The sequence below is a fragment of the Brassica napus genome, chromosome C6 (assembly GCF_020379485.1).
Source record: "Brassica napus cultivar Da-Ae chromosome C6, Da-Ae, whole genome shotgun sequence".
NCBI lineage: Eukaryota > Viridiplantae > Streptophyta > Magnoliopsida > Brassicales > Brassicaceae > Brassica > Brassica napus.
In genome coordinates, this window is record NC_063449.1 from 47,615,291 (window position 1) to 47,637,193 (window position 21,903).

The following is a 21,903-nucleotide window of genomic DNA, read 5'->3' on the forward strand; positions in this document are numbered from 1 at the left end:
TAGTCCATTATTTATAAACGACGTCGTTTCAGTAAGTGACACTTATTAAAAATTACAGAATGCTCCAATAGTTTACATCAACTTATGTTTCGGACCACAATAACTCTCGCCTCAGACTCGCTCGGACACAAACACAATCGTCGCAAGACCTGGTCCGAAAACTCGCTGTGGTGCGCATCATCATCACATGATCACTCTCCATCGCTTCCTCCTCCTCCTTCTCTTCATCGTTGGTGTGAAACTGTTTTCTCAGAGTTCTTGAAGCATCTGATTACGCTTGTTAAATGTCACTGCCTGTGTTGTTTGATTATTGGTGAAAGTTTGCTCTTTTATTGAAATGCATTCAACAGGGAAGATAAATCCATTAGCTTTTATCAGATTACTCTCCACTAGTTCAAGTTTAGTAAGAAGAAATCACTTATCTGCCACCATCACCACGAGGTGTTCGACGTTATGCGTCAATGAAGTAAAACAACGCGTTGATGGTGTTAAACTGAGTCCTTTGGAAGTTCTAAGAAAATGGGGCTGTAACGACGATGAAATCTCGAAGCTTTTCACTAGCAGACCGGCTTTGCAGAGAGCCAATGTCTCTCAGCTAGAGTTCAAACTCAGCCTTCTTACTCCACTGGGGATCACATCGTCCGACCTTGTCAAGATCGTCACTTGCCGTCCCAAGTTCTTCAGCTCTCGTATTCACCTCGTCCTCGACGAAAGAATCAACTACTTCATCGATGTTCTTGGGTCAAAAGAGGTGTTGCGGAAAGCCATTATTAGGAACCCTTCTCTCATGTTGTATGACCTCGATGAAAAGATCAAACCCGCTATAGAGTTCTACAAAGGGTTGGGGTTTAGCCAGGAGGATCTTGTTGCAATGTTGATGTCTCGCCCCACGGTGATTCCGAGAACGAGCTTCAACAAGGGAAAGCTCGAGTACATCCAGAAGACCGGGGTCACCAGAGACTCCAAGATGTTTAAATACGTTGCAGCTATCATAGGGGTTACTAGGATGGAGACAATCCAAGAGAAGGTTGCGAACCTGGAGAAGTTTGGGCTATCAGAAGAAGAGATTTGGGGTCTGTGTGGGAAATGCCCGATCCTTCTCACTTTGTCAGTTGAGAAGGTTCAGAGAAACATGACTTTCGTCGTGGCAACGATGAAGCTTGCGGCTAGTTCCGTGCTTAAGCACCCTTTCTTGCTTCTGGCCAACCTCGAGACTCAGATTAGGCCTCGTGTGGATTTGGTGAAGAGAGTCTTTGAAATGGGGATGAAGCCTTTGGTGGAAGATGTGAGCATTGCCACGGCGCTGAGGATGAGCGAGAAACGGTTCTTGAAGGTTTATGTGATGTGTCATCAAGAAGACGTTGTAGAGGAGATGATGGAGTTTTATGAGAAAGCTAAAAGCGTGAAACGTTTGGGTGTTGAATCTAAGAAGTATGTTCGTAAAGGATTCCCCTTTTGAATCTCTTTTTCTGAGTTTGTAACAATGTGTGGCTTTATGAGTTTTTTTTGGATTTCAAACCATTATATTCATAGTGTTCTTCGTGGTTTAGTTCACTTTTTGGTTCCGGTTCAATTAGTTAAACCGGGCTACTCTGTACACAGTGAAAACGCGTAACGGCCAAACACACTAACAAAACGATTGCAAAGCTCTAATTAAACTTCTTCTTACCTGGAGAGAGAGAATCAATCTGAAAGGAGAAAGCTTTGGCACTCTATAAGTGATATGGCTTCGACCCTTTTCTCCAGAGCCTTTCTGACTGTAAGTCGTAATCAAAATTCTGATCTTGATGTTTGTTTGATCGCTACTGTAGCTTCTTGGTTCTGGTCCATTGGTTTGACCATTACGAATTATTTAAATTTAAATTTATGATAAAATAATAAAAATATATAATATAATTGCTCCGTGCGTAGCAAGCTATGATAGTAATATAAATACACGACACACAACACGCGCGTAGAGAGAGAGAGGAAAACCCTAATATTTTTTTAAATTGCGGCCAAAGAGTTGGAAGAAGGATGATGCCGAGGATGTGCGATCTTGGGGAGAAATTGGTTGTGGAGATATTCAAGAGGGTTCCGATAACATCTCTGAAGGCGGTTCGATCTACTTGCAAAACATGGGAGGCTATAACGAAAAGCTGGGTGGTTTTGGGTAAAAAAGCAGCACAGATGAGTTTCTTCTGGGGTTCGTGAAGATGAATAACAAGGTCTACTCTCTGAGGTACCATCAAGGAGATGTATCGGTACAGCAGGTAGATCTGCTTAATCAGTTGGAGATATCCGCAGTATATCACTGCGATGGGTTGGTGTTATGCGTGGCTAATGACCTCTCGAAGCTGCTGGTGTGGAACCCTTACCTGTGTCAATCAAGGTGGATCGGACCGAGAGGAGAAAAGCTTCAAGGCAAGCGACATTTACGCCATCGGATACTCGGAGGATAAGAATAAGAAGCGCGACCACAAAATCCTGAGGTTGGTGGATGACAACTGTGTCGCTGGACCAGTAAAAGGCGTTTTCAGGTGCGAAATCTATGAAATGAGCAGCTCTGATTCATCATGGAGAGTCCTCGAAGATAGATGTGCATCAGCGAGGGGCGTCTGTCAACGGTAACACCTACTTTTTTGCTCATGACAGAGTTGATGATATAGAGCCTGACGCTGACGGATCGATCCCAGTTGACGGGGTTGAAGATTTCTTACTCTCTTTTGACTTTACCATTTGGACCACGCCTCCCTCTTCCTTTTCACTCTTTCAATGAAGACTGTGTCACCCTCTCAAGCTTCCTTAGAGGTGATGAATCAAGCTTTTTTGAGATTTGGCTCACCCTTACTCTGGTTGAACCCGACCATGTGTCCTGGACAAAGTTTTTGCTAGTGGAAACGGGGGGGCCCTATATTCACTTCTTTACATTTTCAGCTTAGCACATATTTTGGTGGGAGCTTCTTTGTTGATGAGGAAAACAAAGTTGCTGTGGTGTTTGAACGAGACTCATATATATCCATCTCGGCTCCTCCTGATCCGAGTCAACACACCGCTTTTGTGTTTGGACAAGCCGGCTACATCCAATCTGTTAATCTCGGACAGGCTCTCAAACTCCAACACCTTTCCCCCTATTCCGGAAAGCACTGTCAAGCTCTTCTTCCCCCACTTGTTTGCTCTTCCTCTTTTCGTCCAACCTTAGTCCAAGTCAACCAACTCAGAGACAAATGTAAGTTTTTATTACAAGTTTTCTGCTTGCATAATACAACTAGTACACCTTTTCAGAATGTTTGATTTCACAATTTTGCAGGATGTTAATCTGACCAAGTTTGAGATGTGGAGGGGGAGGTGGAAACTCTTTGCTTTTGTTTTATGCCTTCGTCTATGTAATCCCTTTCATCTTTTGTCTCGAGACTGTTTTTATCCAGATCTTCTTTTGTCAGACTTATTTCTAAGACTATATTAGTTTATGCTTGTGTTTTTGACATCCCCCTATGTTTTCATGGTCTTTAAGCTCGTGTGTGTTTTCATTGTCTATCTTAAATCATGCAGCGTACTGACCAATCAATCATATTTATAAATTTAACTGGGTGTGTGTATCCATTATCCAACTTTTATGTGAATTTTAAAATGATAACATCCTTTTTACACTCCTAGGTTTTGAGTCTTCTAAATACACTCATAATAATCCACTATCTAGTTGTGAATATTTTGCAATAATTGTTTGGATTATTACTTGGAGTTAACTTCAATTTGTCGCTAATACTTAGTATTCGAAATATTTTAATTATTTCGGGAGTATCTAGTAGCGAATGTATAACAACTACTTTGAATAATTTGGGATGGTTAAAGATAAATTAATTAAGTAATGAAGGTTTGGTGGTGATATTAAGTAGTTAACGTAGCCAACAACACCACCAAACCCACCAAACATTAATCAAGTCAATAAAGACGTAAGTCTCTGACCTTTTCCACTCTTTTTAGTCTTTAGTTTGGTGAGATTGTGCACTGTGCTCTTTCGCTTTTTGGTTATTTTCGGATGTGGTTTGAAATTACTTTAATAGTTGTACTATAACATTCGATTAGGTGTTTTGCCCGCACATGCGGACATAATCATCTTACGAATACTTATTATTTTATGTCTTATTAATCCAAAAATTGGCATAATAAAACTCTAATTGGTGAACATGCTGAAGAAAAAAAATTATGGTGAGTGCTTTATTCCTCCAAATTTATATCAGTTATTGTTAAAATTTTAGTCAAATTATTGAAAGGTATATTCCATTTTTTTTCTTCTAAATTCTCCACGGAGGAATGAATTTATAAGAAATAATTTCTCTATGCAATTTTGATAAGGAACAAATTGAACAAAAATTCATATTTTTTTTTATTTTTTCGTTTCCTCAAATGAAATTTTATTTTTTATTTTGTTCATTTTTTTCATTATTCTAGTGGTCACTAATTGAAGCTATAGTGTTTTAAACTGGTTTAAAATAAAAACAAGAAAATTTGTTTTGAACTCAGTCACAAGTTAAGTTATTATTTATGATTTTAAATAGTTAAATCAAACATCAAATTATTTATATATGTCAAAAAAACGTTAATCAAACTATGCACTTATTATTGTGTTAAAAGTTTCAAAACACTCGTATATTAGAAATAGTTTATAAAATATCTTTATATAAATATTTTTGTTTGACTAATATTTAATTACAAATTGTTTTATATCTTGATTTTTTAACTTTATAATAAAAAAAAAAATAAATTGCCGTCCCAAGTTCTTTAGCTCTCGTATTCACCTCGTCCTTGACGAAAGAATCAACTACTTCATCGACGTTTTGGGGTCAAAAGAGGTGTTGCGGAGAGCCATTATTCGGAACCATTCTCTCATGTTGTATGAACTTGATGACAAGATCAAACCCGCTATAGATTTCTACAAAGGGTTGGGGTTTAGCTAGGAGGATCTTGTTGCAATGTTGATGTCTCGTCCCACTGTGATTCCGAGAACGAGCTTCAACAAGGGTAAGCTTGAGTATATACATAAAACTGGGGTCACCAGAGACTCCAAGATGTTTAAATACGTTGCAGCTATGGAGACGATCCAAGAGAAAGTTGCGAACCTGGAGAAGTTCGGGTTGTCAGAAGAAGAGATTTGGTGTCTTTGTGGGAAATGCCCAATCCTTCTCACTTTGTCAGTTGAGAAAGTTCAGAGAAACATGACTTTCGTCCTAGCAACGATGAAACTTGCGGCTAGTTCCGTGCTTAAGCACCCGTTCTTGCTTCTGGCCAACCTCGAGACTCAGATAAGGCCTCGTGTGGATTTGGTGAAGCGAGTCTTTGAGATGGGGATGAAGCCTTTGGTGGAAGATGTGAGTATTGCCACAGCGCTGAGGATGAGCGAGAAACGGTTCTTGAAGGTTTATGTGATGTGTCATCAAGAAGATGTTGGAGAGGAGTTGATGGAGTTTTATGAGAAAGCTATAAAAACGTGAAACGGTTGGGTGTAGAAGCTAAGAAGTATGTTCGAAAAGGGTTCCCCTTTTAAGTCTCTTTTCTGAATGCGTTTGCTTAAAGATGTAAACATTGTGTAGCTTTCTGAGTTAAGACCTTTCAGTTTTTTTTGTAGGAGCTACTCCATAGTGTTCCTCTAAGCCAAGATTGTAGCTAAAATAAAGAGCTTTTCAGATTTCAAAACCATAATATTATGTTCTTTATAGTTTAGTTCGGTGTTGCTAAAAAAAAAAATAGTTTAGTTCGGTTAGCGCCAATGTTTTAAAACCGAACCAATCATGATGGTTGAACCAGATTCGATCATGAACTGATAACGTACCTAGACTAAATCTAATAATTAGTTTGACTATGAATCGCTTGAAATCCAATTATTGAATTGGATAAAAACTATCAAAAATCTATAAATCAACCATACGAATAAACAAAAACTAATTTAATTTATAATATTTTACATTTTGATTTTTATTAACATTATTTAAAATTTAATATATTAAAAATATATTAAACCAGCTTTGATCCAGTTGAATTGAATTGGAGCATAAATAATTATTCAGTTTAATTTTCAATCATGTTTTTGAAATATCGGTTTGGTCATCACAGTCAAATAATTCGAACACCTAACCAATTAGTTAAACCGGGCTCCTCTGTATCACACGCAAAGAATCACGTTTGTGTAACGGCCAAACACGCCTTAGTCGTAGCAGGTAGCAGAGGAGATCAATTGATCATTAATGAAAAGCTGGTAAATATCTCTTGGCGTTATCTTTCTTCCCTGGAGAGGATCAAGCTGAAAGGAGAGAACTTTGGCATTGTAGAGGTAATATGGCTTCGACCCTTTTCTCCAGAGCCTTTCTGGCTGCAAGTCGCCGCTTGATCACTCCGTCTCTTCTTGCGGAAACCACACTAAACCTCGCCGCGTTCCTGAGTGTAAGTCGTAATCGAAATTCTGATCTTAATCATTTCTCAAATGGGTTTTCATTTGACCATTTTGGTTGGTCTTCTTCCCCTTTATTGCAGAAGAGATCATTCTACTCTCAGTTAGGCGCTTCCTCTACATGGGCTCGTCGAGCTATGGCTTCTAGCGGAGTTGGCGGGAAAGCTGGATACTCTACATCGTCCGTACCAACCAATATGAGCCTGTTGTCTCTGTTGACTGGCTCCATTCTAATCTTAGAGAGCCTGATTTGAAGGTCACTGCTCTTCTTTTCCTGCGAGACTCTTGTCAGCTATGCTTAACATTTACCTTGTTTATGTTCTGGTTCAGGTTTTGGATGCGTCATGGTACATGCCAGAAGAGCAGAGGAACTTGATCCAGGAGTATCAGGTGAGAGCATTAGAGTTGTGTTATAGTAAAGAAGCAAAATCTGTTTGAATAGTTAAGTTAGTACACTACTTGGATCCTCATAGACTTTGTTCTCTCCCACAGGTTGCTCATGTTCCTGGTGCTCTCTTCTTTGATTTGGATGGAATATCAGATCGATCAACTAGTGTAAGAATCACTATCTTCCCCCTTTACTTATAGTTCTTACTTGTGAGTTTCTGCGTTTGCTATAAAGGTGACCATGTAAGTAACTGTATGATACTGTAGCAGTTGCCACATATGTTGCCGTCTGAGGAAGCTTTTGCTGCTGGTTGTTCTGCTCTTGGGATTGAGAACAAAAACGGAGTGGTTGTTTATGATGCTAAGGGGATCTATAGTGCAGCCCGTGTATGGTGGTGAGTTATTTGCTCTCCTTTGTCCTTTTTAAATCTCTTGGTTTGTTCAGTGTCTTTTCCTAAGGTATTTAAAAAAAAATAAAAATTTGATGGGTGCTCTTTTATTCTACTCCAAACAGGATGTTCAGAGCTTTTGGACACAACAAAGTTTGGGTGCTGGATGGAGGTCTACCGAGATGGCGTGCCTCAGGTTATGATGTTGAATCTAGTGCATCTGGTGATGCTATTTTGAAAGCCAGTGCCGCAAGTGAGGCTATTGAGAAAATTTATCAAGGACAAACCGTAAGTCTAGGAAGTATGGTTTTATGAGGAGTGAAGATTTTTCAATGTAACAGCTTTGTCTCTTTTGGTTCTGCAGGTCAGTCCAATAACCTTTCAGACCAAGTTTCAGCAACATCTAGTGTGGTCACTTGATCAGGTTGGCATCTTCTGAACGGTTTTAATGTTATTATGATTTAATTCTTTCAAAGATCATTCCGTCTATTGAACCACAAATTCAAATCCTCATAAGAGAGTCCTAATGATGACCCAACTTCAAGTCTTTGTGGATCAGATTAAGATTTAATTTTCAGTATTATCATTTCTGCTTTAATTCACATATGTATACTTTATTTTGGTCAATTCACACACAGGTCAAGAAAAACATGGAGGATCAGACATATCAACACATAGACGCACGTTCCAAAGCCAGGTACTTATGATTTGCACTGATGAAATGCTCTCGCTAGAGTTCCATCTTTGATACGCTTGTTGTAACAGGTTTGACGGTACTGCTCCAGAACCGCGTAAGGGAATAAGAAGCGGTCATATCCCTGGAAGCAAATGTGTCCCCTTTCCTCAGGTAATCTCTAAAGGGCTCTTTATAACACACCTTCCTCCACTTCTTCTGCTGCATCTGAGTTAATGTGGTGAATATTTTTTTGTTTCTGCACTGCAGCTGCTTGATTCTTCTCAAACGCTCTTACCAGCAGAAGAAGTGAAGAAACGATTTGAACAAGAAGGTAGTAAACTGTTTCCTCTCCACTTGAAGAATGAGTTTCACCATATGAACCAAGTCTTAACATCCTAAGGCTTTTTTGGTGTAGAAATCTCACTGGACAAGCCTATTATGGCCTCTTGTGGTGGCAATGGTAATTAACTTACTTCTTTCACCATCTTTATTTGAGAATTTATAATATAAAATGGTGGAGAGGAGTCTGACTCGGTCACTTTCTCTCTTAGGGGCTTCACCGACTGGGTAAAACCGATGTGCCAGTCTATGATGGCTCCTGGAATGAATGGGCAACAGAACCAGACTTGCCCATGGAAGGAGCTGAATCTTCTTCATGAAAAGTCCTTGGAAAGGCTAGCAACAAGATTAGAAGGGCCACATACAATGAGAACCATGGTGTTTTTGACTTGAAATAAATCATTATTATTAAATTGCTTTGCTTAGAATCTGCCTCAAAGTGAAAGAGGACTGTGTTTCTAGAACATGAATTGTTTTTTATTCCTCTGTCACATGGCAAAAGGTTAAAACAGAGATGAACTTAATATTACTATAATTGTAAGACAGAGGAACACAACAAGATGACCGCGTGGCCTAATGGATAAGGCGCTCGCCTCCGGAGCGGGAGATTGTGGGTTCGAGTCCCACCGTGGTCGCATGTTTGCCTTTCTTTTGCGCCTTCCCTGTTCGTATTAAAAGCATATAAAGGTTATTGTACGTAGACATGTCGTTTGTGGGACTAACATTAACATGACGAGAAAAGACCCGTAGATTACTTTATTCATCGACTTCTGATTCTTAAACAAACACTAACGTGAAAAGACAAGTATAAACACATACTATACATTATAGAAACAAGAGATTTAACCAGTGCCGGTAACACCAAGATCCTGCTTCTTATCTTCTTTACCAGCGCCAAAGACAGGTCCGCCTAGACCAGCAGCTTCAGGAACCTTGTCTTCTTGCTTATCAACTTTAATTCCACCTTCATCTTCCCTCGACCTTAAATCAAGCTTTGTCTTGTTCTGTCCTCCTTCCACCGACTCGTACGTCGTCGCCGTCTTTGATCCCATCGGCTCTGCTCCTTGCGCTCCCGACATTGTTAGACTGTTATCTCATATTTATCTGTCTCACCAAAGCTTATATATACACTCATGCAATATTCTTGAAACTCAACACCTGGCCAAGGAGGTGTTACACCTGGCAGTTTTGTTACGTGTCCTGAGTGATCCTTATTAGTGTCGTCTCCAATTATTTATTGGAGCTTGTTTAAAAAATCATTAACTATATATTTAACAATGTTATAAAATAATTTTAAAATTTTATAACTCTATTTTCCTAAAATTATAAACTCTAAATTTAGTAATATAAAATTAATATTTAGACCATTAATTGTATATTTAATTTCAAATAAAATTTATTTATTTTATTTCCACTTCCTTATGCTATTAGATTGCCTTGATCCTTATCATCTGTTGGATTTGCGTTTCTTGCTGCGTCCTCGAACGTTCTTCATAAAGAACCGTCTTATCACTGGCACTTCACACTGAGGAGGCTCTTCTCCCTTGTTGGAGTCAACGAGTTCCTCTGTTATCGATGTTCCATGCAAGTCCAAAGCCTTCATCGTGTTTCCCCCAGCGAGGTTAGGAGACTCGGTGACGTTAACGCAGCCACGAAGGTACAAGTACTTAAGCTGTTGCAGTTTCTTCACCGTCGGAGGAAGGCTCACGAGCTTCTCACATCCAGACATGTTCAAGAAACGTAGCTCTGACTTGTCCCCTATCGTCGACGGCACTTCTTGTATGGATGTCTTGTTCAGATTCAGCCATCTTATATTCGTTCCAACTTGTGGGAACGATGTAACGTTGGGACAGTTTGCTAGGCCAAGATCGTTGAGGAACTTTAAGTTCTTGATACAGTCTGGAAGATTCATCAGTTTCTTGCAGTCAGAGAGATGTATATCTTTGAGACGAGTGAGGCGTTCGATAGATGGTGGTACTTGTTGGATAGATGTCTTGTTGAGCAGCAGCTTCTCGACGGTCACTGAGATGAATGGGAACTCCTCTAGGCTAGAGCATCCGTCTAGGTGTAGAGACCTGAGGGATTTCAAGTTGATGTTGTTTGGGAGGTTTTTTAGATTCTTGCAGTTGCTTAACTTGAAGTGGACGAGTTTGTTGAGTTGTCTAAGAGAGGAGCCAGGGATCTCCACCAAGTTATCACAGTTTGAGAGCTTGAGAGACTCGAGATTAGTTGCCTTTGAAAGATCTGGAAACTCGTTTAGGTGCTTGCACCTTATGAGGTTTAGGCTCCGTAAGTTTCCAAGATCTTGCTGCACCACAATAACATAGTTAAAGATTCATTCAAGAGGAGGACCATGTAGATGTGAAAAGGGTACCTGACTTCCACTCCAAACAGTTTCTATTGAGCTGTGAGAGAGATTGAGTTCAACTAGAAAGCTAGTACAGAACTGAGATGGTAAAGACTTCAGATGATAAGCATCCCAGCGAAGATACCGCAGCGTAGGGAGGTATTCAAGACCATCTAACATCCTTGTTCTGCTCTCTTCAACGCTGGAGTTAGTGTAGAATTTAAGCAGCTTGAGATTTGGCATCTTCTTGAAGATCCCAGGGGTAATACTAAGCTCATTTCCTTCAGACATGTCTAAGAATATGCTTTCAACATCAATTGCTTCATCTCCCTAATGATTTAAACACACATTCAAATGTTCAAATGGGACATAAAGTGAACTTAAAAAAGGTTCTATGCTTACCATATTGGTGGAAAAAACGTGATTGATATCTTCAAAATCCCACAGCATTAAACGTTTCCATGGCCTTTCATCTTTCCCTTCACATACAATATCCTCAGCCATGTCTTGGAGCAAGTCATGAACCCATAAACGTTTCTTCGACAAGCTAATCATACACTTCTCCATCAGAGCTACAATGCTCGGTCTTGTTGGTAACACTCTTCTCCTGGAAGACACGAAACAAAGGTCTAGCACTTTTCTAACACGGTCCATATACACTCCGTTGAAACAAACCGCAACGTAAAGAAAAATCTTCTTTTCAATCTCATCCAACGCTTCATAACTTACTTTCAACGCCTTGAAAACAGAGTTATCGCCGTTGTTTCTAAGTAAATCCAGCTTGTCTTCCCAGAACTCCAGCTCTCGACGGTATAGAGATCCCCCAACGACTTGAATAGCTAGTGGAAGACCACCGAGCTGCTCCACAACGTCGAGAGAGAGCTCTCGATAATCTTCGGATGGACGAGGCTGCTTGAAAGCGTGTTTGCTAAAGAGCTGAAGTGCTTGTGTAGTCCTAAGAGGCTTCACTTCGTAGATGCGTTCCACATCATGCTGGTCAAGAACACGCCGGTCTCTAGTAGTTATGACGATTCTACTTCCTGGTCCAAACCAATGAGAGCTTCCAGCTAACTCTTCTAGCTGTTGTATGTCATCAACATCATCCAGGACGAGAAGAACTTTTTTTCCCTGTAACCGTTGCTTCATTACATCGGAATCTTTGTTCCATGTGTTCATGTCTTTCTTGCGAAAGATTTCAGACAAGATCTTCTCACGTAAATGTGACGGTCCATGTCGTTTAAAGTCTCTTTTCACATTCTCTAGCAAGCAAGCACCATCGAACTTGTTCAAGAAGGCTTTGTAGATATATTTAGCAATGGTGGTTTTGCCAATACCTCCCATGCCCCAGATTCCAACCATTCGGACATCGTTAGGGTCTTCCCTCATCAAAGGATATATACTTCTCATGTGTGTACTCATCCCGATCCATTCACCGTTATCACTCGTAGACACCGGTGAGAATAGTCTTTCTGAAAGATCCTGAACAAGCTCCTCTATTAGCTTTGACTCCTCGTTCCTACATGACAAAAAAGACATCACATGATCTCTCAGACAAAATGAAGTTGTTGTGTCTCTATATAAATACTAGATTAATTCTTAGATTGTTCAAAAAAAAAAGAATTCTTAGATTTCACAAGCTCACTAGCTCCCATGTGGATAAATGTAAAATATAACATAACTCGATAGTAATTTTTGAATTTTGTATATAGATATATCAATAAACATAAATTTGATAACTAATCTACTAATAATAGCATTCCCAATTAATTCAAAAAGTTGTGAATTCCACTTATGTTGAAAGGTTGTGTCTTTTCAACAACTAAAAGTTGTGCCTTTTTATTTAAAAATATCTATATATATTGAAAGAATGTGACCATTTATATTGAAAAGTTGTGACTCTTTATATAAGTATTATTACAAAAAGACACAACCTTTTAATTCAAAAGATGTGACTCTTCAAACAAATTTTTGAAAATCTATAAATAGTCCAATGTATATGCCTTCTAAAGGCATAATTTTCACTAATCAAGTAAAATGGTGAAGAAAAAAAAATTAATAATAGCAAACCCAAACAATGTTGAAAAGTTGTATGTTTTATAAGAATTTTATTTCTTGTTAAAAGTTGTGTCTTTTCATTATATATTAAGATATGTCCTTTCATTATTTGTTTCAAGAGTTGTGTATTAGTTAGTATTTAAATTAAAAAGATGTAATTATTTAAATGAAAAATTGTGACTATTCATATATGTATCATTTCAAAATAACTACCTTTAAATTGAAAAGTTGTGACTATTCATATAAGTATCATTTTAAAATAACCACATTTAAACTGGAAAAAATGTGACTATACATCTATATGAAAGTTGCATTTCTTAATTTTTTATATGAAAAGTTGTATTTATTAGTATTGAGATGAAAAATTATGTCTTTTTGTTTTTATTTTGCTCATATCTATTTATTAATATTTCATAAATATTTGCAATTGTTTCATTTCAAAAAATCAGTGTATTGGTTTATATGAAAATTTGAATCTCTTAAGTTTCATACATAAAAGTTGCATCTCTTAAATGTTTTACATGAAAAACCCAAACAATGTTGAAAAGTTGTGTTTATAGGAATTTTATTTCTTGTTAAAGTTGTGTATTTTCGTTATTTGTTTCGAGAGTTGTGCATTAGTCAGAATTTAAAATATGTAATTATTTAAATAAAAATTTGTGACTATTCATATTTATATCATTTGAAAATAATTACATTTAAATTTGAAAAGATGTGACTATTTAAATTGAAAAGCTGTAACTATTCATATAAGTATCATTTCAAAATAACCACCTTTAAATTGAAAGATGTGACTATTCATATATATAAATAAAGTAAAAAAATGACATAAATTTTCATATCAATACTAATAAAAATAAATTTTCATAAAAAAAACTTAAGAGACACAATTTTCATATTAACAATGATTAAAAAATGATAAATATTTACGTGGTGTCATCAACGAAAAGGTACAAATGTGTTGTAATTTAAGAGATATGAACGCATCGTAATCTAAGAGGTATGAACGTGTTGTGATCCAAGAGGTACAAACATATCATGATCCAAGGAGTATGAACGTTTTGTGACTGAAAGGATGTGAATGTATTTTGACCGAAAATATACAAAACGGTCGTGACCGAAAGGCTGCCAATTAATGATCATAAACGAAAAAGTGTGAATGGATCTTGACCGAAAGATGTGAAATTAATATTGACTGAAAGGGTGGAAACAAATCTTGACCATGACCAAAAGGGTGCAAATTGGTTCTGACCGAAAGGGTGCAAATGATCGTGACCAAAAGGTTGCGATTGGATCGTGACCGAAAGGTTGCGATTGGATCGTGACCGAAAGGTTGCGATTGGATCGTGACCAAAGGGTGCAAATGGTCGTGACCGAAATATTGCAAATGAGCTGTGACAAAAAAGTGCAAATGTGTCGTGACTCGTAACCGAAGAGTGCAAACGAGTCGTATCCAAAAGAGTGCCAATGAATCATGGCCGAAGAGGTAAGAATGGATCGTGACTGAAAAAGTGCGAACGAGACATCACTGAGAGAATGTTAAAGATCAACTATGGTGCTAGTGATATATGAGCATTACCTTTTCTCGACAACATAAAAAGTTATTCAAATTAGAATATATCATTTTCTTAATATTTCTTAGATTTTGCATGTTTTTACCCATCCGGAAACTTTTTTGTCTTATGGTCAACCATGGTGCTGGTGATATTAGAGTATGACCTTTTCTCGACAACATAAAAATGCTATCCAAACTAGAATATATCATTTTCTTAATATTTCTTAGATTTTGCATGTTTTATCCATCCGGAAACTTTTTTGTCTTATGAATCTCAATTTCAATTTACACCCTTTCGTTCACGTCATTTACTCTTTTTCAGTCATGACACATTCATACCTTCGGTCAAGGAACATTCGTCCACCCCTTGGAACAAGTTCATACCTCTTGAATCACATCATGTTTGCATCCCTTAGTTTATAACGTGTTCGTACCTCTTAGGTTATGAATCGTTCGTACTTTTTCGTTGACGACCCAACAGTCTAACGTAAACTATACATTTTTTATTTAAAAAGATTTTTATGTTTAGTAAGAGATTTTATTTATTTATTATAAATTGATATAACTTAAAATTTTAGAGTAACTTACCTAAAATAATAAAAAATATATAATTTTATTAGTATTGATGTATTTGTATTTTAGTTGTAATTTTAAATTATAGAATATACATTTTTAATATTATCTACAAGTAAATATAAACACATATGTTCTACGTTTTGACATGATAATTTTTGAAATTAAAATTATTTATTTATATAATATATAAATTATAATATGATATATTTATTTATAAAAATGAGTTCCCACGCGATATCGCGTGGGTTCCTTACCTAGTGTATATAAATATAAACAATATATCATATATCTTACTTTTATTCATAGTAAAATCTATTTTTAATTTTTGAGAAACCTTATGGCATGATTAACGAGGAAGGGTCTGTACAAGAGACGTCTCTTAGATTTCAACTAAAAAAACTAGTGCATTAATTATGGTCTTGCAATTAATCATGGTCTTGTGGTTCTAACAAACATAAATTAAAAAGGTTGTGTAAGAAATGGATCATCACCAGTTTCTTGAATCCCAGCCGGAGATGAATCCCACTGTGGCCATAGCTTTTCTCCATGACTCCACAGCATCTTTATTAGGCCTCTTGTCGTGTTCAGCGAAGGCCTTGGCGAAGTTTCCAGACTGTCTCTTGACATGTGAAGGATCAACTCCGAAGAAGACAGGGATCAACTCCATCTGCTTCTTCTTGACGCACTTGGTGATATGCACGAGCTCCTGTAAACACCAGCGAGAGGTGGCGTAGTTCTCGGATAAGACAACGACAGCGAATCTTGACTGCTCGATGGCTCCGAGGAGAGCAGGGCTGATGAAGTTCCCTCGCTGAAGCTCTGTATCGTCGCGGAAAGTGTGGATTCCGTTGTCGGTGAGAGCCTTGTAGAGATGGCTGAGGAATCCTTTCCGTACATCTGTTCCCCTGAAACTGAGGAACACATCGTACTTCCACAAAGGGCGGGACGAGGGTGACTGCAAAGATGGAGAAGCATCAGCAGTTGTGGAAGTTACATGATGCAGAAGATGCGTTGGGTTTTTTCTCTTGTCAGAGTGAAGGAGACGTCGTAGTCCTAAGCAGAAGACAATGAAGGAGAAAACGCCCAAGAGGAAAGTCAGAGCCATACGAAGAAGATAAGCTTGCTTGTGAGATTCGTTATTAAGTCACAGTTTAGGAAAATGTGAAATCAAATTTAGAAAAACAAATATTTACACCGTTCTTAGTGTGAGTGTGGGGTCCACGCGGTGGCCTGGTCGTTGAATTTTTATAGCCGACACTCTGATTCAATTATTAGGCCGTGTAAAGTTGATAAAAATAACAAGTTGGGAAGGTATATATATTGATGTTTTTTTTTTTTTTTGATATCCGTGGCATCCGGCGACCGAGGTCAACCGACTAATCCCACGAGATCCGCAGCAGCCACGTGATTTCCACCCCAGAAAGTAGCAGGGTTAGGGCCCGGGTGGCCACACGGGGATTCGAAGCCGGGTCCGTATATATATTGATGTTGCAACTATATATCTATCATCGTCAATACCACTTTCTTGTTGTGTACAAGATCAATGATGGTCACATACACACGAAGATAGCAAGAGAGGATCCGCTTCTGTCTCCGTAGCCTCAACGTGTTTGCTTTACTGTGTGCACAAATTATTGGTAAGCAAAATAAAAGGCGAGGAAACATTACTTCCCCTACTCTTCTTGCCAAAAGGTCCATAAGTATTTGCATGCATGGCATAAGCCTAAGAAGAGATGGATTAGCATATCCAAGGAAAACACTAATCCAGCAAGTACACAAAAACAACATGCATGCCACAAGATCTCAAGATTCAATTCGGACACAATTACGGGAGGAGGATATTTCATGTCCGGCCCAATAATATCTACCAAAAGTGTTTAGGCATTGGCCAGCGTAAATTCCACACGTAAACCAAAAGTTTAGTATATTTTAAAAATTAAATACGGAAAAGCTTAAGATAATATCATTGGATGTTCGATTCAAATATAGTGATTAATTAGTGAATGTTTTTAATTTGATATATATACAAAATTACACATAACGGAATGAAAATCATGTGTTTATACATTTGATACTGAACACTAATTAAAAAAAAGGTTGAATAAAAAACAATTATGTAGAGATAAAAGGCGGGAAGTGTTTGAAAGAAGTATAACAACCATCAATAGCTAAAAGTATTCAAAGTCAATGTAATCAGGATCATGGTGACTACTAGGGTGGTTGTTACTCTTCTTCCCCTCGTCACCACCACCAGCCATTGTCTCCTTATCCTTACTCGCGAAACACGTGAGATCCACGGGCTCCGGCACGTGCGGAGGCGTTGCACTCCGTATCAACGCCCAATTCACACCTTCGAAAAACGGATGCTGCTTGATCTCTGTCGCGCCTCGCTCATACGCGATCGTTTCCGCGGCTCCTTAACCAACAGTCCTTTAATCAAATCCCTCGCCGCCGAGTTCACATTCGAAACTTCCGGGAACCTCAGCGCCTGTCCGATCACATTGTGCAGATTATTTCTGAAATTTAATTGATTTAAATTCTATTTATCATAAAATGTCATTAGAAACTAACATTAATTAATTTTTATTTATAACGAAAATTAAAATTATATAAATATTTTAATTATATTTTAATGATAATACCAATATATAGATTTTTCAGTTAGACCATTCTTTAGAAACTTTAACAAATTTAACATATTCTAATTATAATATCTTTATCTTTTTGATTGAAATACAAATGAATATTTTTGGAAAAAAATCTAACAAAATCTTTTTTAAATCTTTTTAAAATTATTTCTGAAATTTAGTTAATTTAAATTCTAATTATCATAAAATGTCATTAGAAATTAAAATTAACTTATTTTTATTTATAAACGAAAAACTAAAATTATATAAAAAAAATTGATTGTATTTTACTAACAATAACAATTTAAATTGATTCGTTTTTGAAAATACATTTTACAAAGATTTTAAATAGATTTTGTTAGAAACAAATGTTTATTTTTATTTCTAATTTAAAAGAAAATATTTTATCTATTAAAATAGAATTAGTGATTTATTTCATAAGTGACTTTTTATTTAGAGAATTTTATTTTTTTTACTAGATGTATGATCTTATTTAACTAATAATATCATAACAATAAATTCTTATTAACTAAATTTAAATGCAAAACTTAGACTTAAAGATTAATTAAAAGATTTAGTTAATATTATTATTGATTTTGAGAATTTTAATTTTTGAATTAGATGTATGATCTTATTTAACTAATAATATCATAACAATAAATTTTTATTAACTGAATTTAAATGCAAAACTTAGACTTAAAGATTAATTAAAAGATTTAGTTAATATTATTATTGATTATAGGTAACATACAACAAAAAATAAATTTGATTTTATATGCTTTAAAGCATTTAATCATTAATATGTGTTCCATTTATGACATGTAGACTGACTGATTCGTTTAATTTGTTAAACCAAATTGCAAAATATTACTATATCTTTGTAAACATTCATCAACCATACATAATATAAATTAGCAATTCAACCGGCCATTAAATTTCTAGTAAACAAACCGGTAACATAATAGTTCACATGACATAACATTTAGAAATTGATGAACCCGATAAATTTCATATCAATCATTCGTCTCTCATAAATGTTAATGGCAAAATTAGTACAATCTTCCACTCTCTTTTTAGAATCAAACATTCATATGATATAATCCTAGAAATCAAGTCAGGGGAAAGAATTATCTACGAAAGCAAGTTTGCAACATGTCATGTTGGAAATCTTGTTGAGATGACTGATGCGGTGTCGCTGGGAAAGTGTCTTGGAGGCTGTGGACTCTGAGACATATATTAGATCAAAACTATTCGACCGGTTTTTCTTTTGTTGTCTTTCCATCCATGGCGTTCTTGTTTTTGGCTATTGATCGCCTGGATGAAACCTATGTTGACGGGAACATAATCACCGTTTAGGAAGCTCATGATCTGAGGTAAGAAGATCGGATCGAATCTTTGATTTTATGCATTTGCTAAATAAAAAATAATAATTCAGTTTGAATTTACCGTCTTATGGATGAATATATTATAACCTCTGGTTCTTAGAATGAGCTAATTGTTGAAGAAAAAAAATATCTACTATAGAATTAGTGAATAATATCAAAATATTTACAACTTAAATTTAAACTTTTGAAATACGTTGCATGTTCTTAAGAGATACTTTATTTAGTGTTTCATATCATCTTGTGCAGTTTCATTTTCTCCTAGGTTTTTAATTAGACACCCTCAGATTGATATATTTCCCAACATTAGAAAAATGATTTGATGTGTATAACTGATGCAATGTAACATGTTAAAATGATGATGATGCATGTATCCACCAAACACAAAATTTTGGCATTATAAGCATGTGGCATATCTATCTTATTAAAACAGAAATATTGTGGTGTATCTAAATTTTGCTAACTGTTATATTACATTAAATGTTATATATAATTGATGAAAACATTTGACGTCCAAAAAAACTGATGAAAACATTACAACTACATTAATGTGATTATGGAAACAACATTATACTACTATCTATGTTTTCCAACAATACAATAATTAATCTTGTGTCCAAACAATATAACAAATTAGATCTCATCTTTCTAACAACTTTTTATTAATATTTTCAAATTATTTGATTTATCAAATATTGACTAAAACACTTAAAACTTTATGAAACATTAAAAAATAGTTATAAATATTTTTCAGGTTTAGATCTTACAAAATAATTTCATTTAACATAAGTATTTTATTTATACTTTTATAAATAGAAAATTACATTCAGGACGGGAAGAACTTTTTCTAGCTGTTGATTAATCTGTATGATAAGCTGATTCTGATCTTGGCTCCAAGGACGAGACATGATGACTTGACTGCTCAAGAAAACAAAATATCTCGATATAAAAATTATGATCATTATTGTTATGCCAACCTTGCTTGTGCCTACCTCGGGGAGTCAAGCTTCTTGCCCGTCTTAGAAAACATAGCCAGGTACGATGAGTCTTACTGAGAAGCCTGTTTTGTTAAAGAAGAGTCAATAGGGATTGAGTTCCTTTATCATCCATATATGGATATTACGTGGTATCACGAATATTAAAAGTCTCCTTCATGTTTTGTTGAACAGAATCTAGCTAGAGGACTGGTCTGCACGTCGAGGTACGTACTTATATTAAACAACCGAGGCAGATGTTTGAAGTTTGAGGGAAACTATGGATTTTGAACAAATTAACAATAAAATATTATTTTCAAAAAAACAGTAAAATATTATGTTTCATCTAATATGTATCTTAATGATTTAGTGTAGTTCGAAGATTATGTTTTTTTTTTCTGTTCAGTTTTTTTGTTTGTTTGTTGGGAACATGATAATTGTCTTGAAAATAAGGGGGGAAAACAATGATTAATTGAGAAAAAGAGAGGAGAGGAGAAGAAATGGATGGAGAAAAAGTATTTTCTGTGTTTCCAAAGAAAGTGGAGAAGTGGAGGGAATAAAAGGTCCCCTTGGATACATTTGCTGAAGACAAAGGAAGATTGTGTTCTCCCCTTGGTTATCTCTTTTCTTTCTTAAATAGATTTTTCTCCAACCATATGATCACTTATATAGTTTATTTCATTTTTTTCTATGAGTGTGATCTTCCAAAAAAAATATCAAATTGGTGCATAAAATATCCATATTTATCTGCATGATTTTTTAATATCATTTCTGCTGATTCTGTATAATCCCATCACTGTTTCATAACATTTTGAAATTGCTCTTTAGCGAGAGAATTCATTGATCAATGATCACCAAGTCACCAACGACCAATGTGCTTTCTAACCAGAGAAGCTGACAATTCGAGAGCTAAATGAGCATTTATAGAAAACAATGAAAGGCCCACTATATCCCTATGTACGGTCGAAAGTGATTTGTATCCATTTCGATAAAGCGTAACATGTTTAGCCCATAGGGTTTTTATATAGAGACTCCTCTTTTACACATGTCCATGCAATGTACTACTAGCTACTCGTTTTTCAGATCACAACTCTCTAATGAATAACAACAAAGCTTAATATAAATCTTTTTTTTTTGACTGAAAATATAAATCTATATTGATGGATTCAACAAAGATGAATTCATCACAACTAATATATATTCATTTATTAAACACTTTGTAGACTACAAAAATGGCCATTTCTTTATGCAATCATATAAAACTTGTTATGCATACGTAAACCCACGGGAAATATTCAATACATACATTTAAATAAATAAATCATATAAGGTGTGAAGCAGACACGTTTAGGCCACGGCAAAAGACAAAACGTGGCACCTTGTATTTCTCTTGCGCTCCATACATTTAGATTATCATTTCATATGATTTTTTGTAGGGTTATTTGGCTTCTTATGCGATGTTGACAAATATTTTCTTGCCCTCGAAGCAATATCTACTTTGGATAAATATAATACTAATGGAGTCAGGTAAGGTGGTGCAAAGTTTAAATATTAGTTGGAATCTACTAAAGAGAAGTTAAAAGTTTACTAGATTTAATTCTTGTAGTCGTAGGATCATACTATTAAACTTACAGACTTGTGGTATCCACCTATTTTAAATGATAACTTTATGAATTGGATGTGGGTGCAGCGTAGAACTATTGAATGGATACAATTGTATATATACGAATGGTTCACTTAACACCTAATAATAATACAAAAGATTTAAAAGAAGACTCAGATTTTGCAATAATGGAACCATATCAATGGTAAGAGATCTCAACCTCCCATCTTTAATAACATTTTCAAAGAAGATCCAAACAACAACTATAGCGTATATGAACTGTTCACCTCTTTTAAAAAATGATATATTAAAATTGTAATTATAGTATTGTTGACCTAATAATAATGCAAGTAAATTTTTTTTTTGTATATCAAATGCCAAAATGAATCAGATACAAATAATTATTTAATTTTTACCGATTGATTTCCATTTTAAGAAAGATTATGAAATTAAATTTTGGAATTTCAACAGTTACAAAAAAAACTGTTTAGAAAAACAATTAATAAATACATGCTTTGGAGAAAAGTATTACTAAAATGGTGACACCCATTAATATGAATATATCATAC

General features: G+C 35.8%; 3 protein-coding genes, 1 non-coding gene and 3 pseudogenes across 4 annotated transcripts; 5 read left to right on the forward strand and 2 right to left on the reverse strand.

Moving 5' to 3' along the window:
- Positions 1-81: 81 nt before the first annotated feature.
- On the forward strand, positions 82-1,549 carry LOC111213468 (transcription termination factor MTERF6, chloroplastic/mitochondrial-like). Its single transcript, XM_022715229.2, has one exon. It carries the CDS (start codon positions 338-340, stop codon positions 1,457-1,459), a length of 1,122 nt encoding a protein of 373 aa, XP_022570950.1. The 5' UTR covers positions 82-337; the 3' UTR covers positions 1,460-1,549.
- Positions 1,550-1,665: 116 nt separating this feature from the next.
- Positions 1,666-4,716, forward strand: LOC125589196 (annotated as a pseudogene).
- Positions 4,716-5,524, forward strand: LOC111213463 (annotated as a pseudogene).
- A 1,022-nt stretch (positions 5,525-6,546) lies between these two features.
- LOC111213465 lies at positions 6,547-8,777 on the forward strand (annotated as a pseudogene).
- On the forward strand, positions 8,778-8,850 carry TRNAR-CCG. The gene has a single exon. It is a non-coding gene; the product is annotated as a tRNA-Arg (tRNA).
- A 95-nt stretch (positions 8,851-8,945) lies between these two features.
- Positions 8,946-9,294, reverse strand: LOC111213466. The gene has a single exon (XM_022715227.2). It carries the CDS (start codon positions 9,292-9,294, stop codon positions 9,058-9,060), a length of 237 nt encoding a protein of 78 aa, XP_022570948.1. The 3' UTR covers positions 8,946-9,057.
- On the reverse strand, positions 8,946-15,913 carry LOC111213464 (disease resistance protein RPV1). Its single transcript, XM_048761607.1, has 4 exons — positions 15,240-15,913; positions 10,965-12,078; positions 10,590-10,892; positions 8,946-10,523 (listed from the first exon to the last, which is right to left on the reverse strand). Exons 1-4 carry the CDS (start codon positions 15,851-15,853, stop codon positions 9,663-9,665), a joined length of 2,892 nt encoding a protein of 963 aa, XP_048617564.1. The 5' UTR covers positions 15,854-15,913; the 3' UTR covers positions 8,946-9,662.
- Between the last annotated feature and the right edge of the window lie 5,990 nt (positions 15,914-21,903).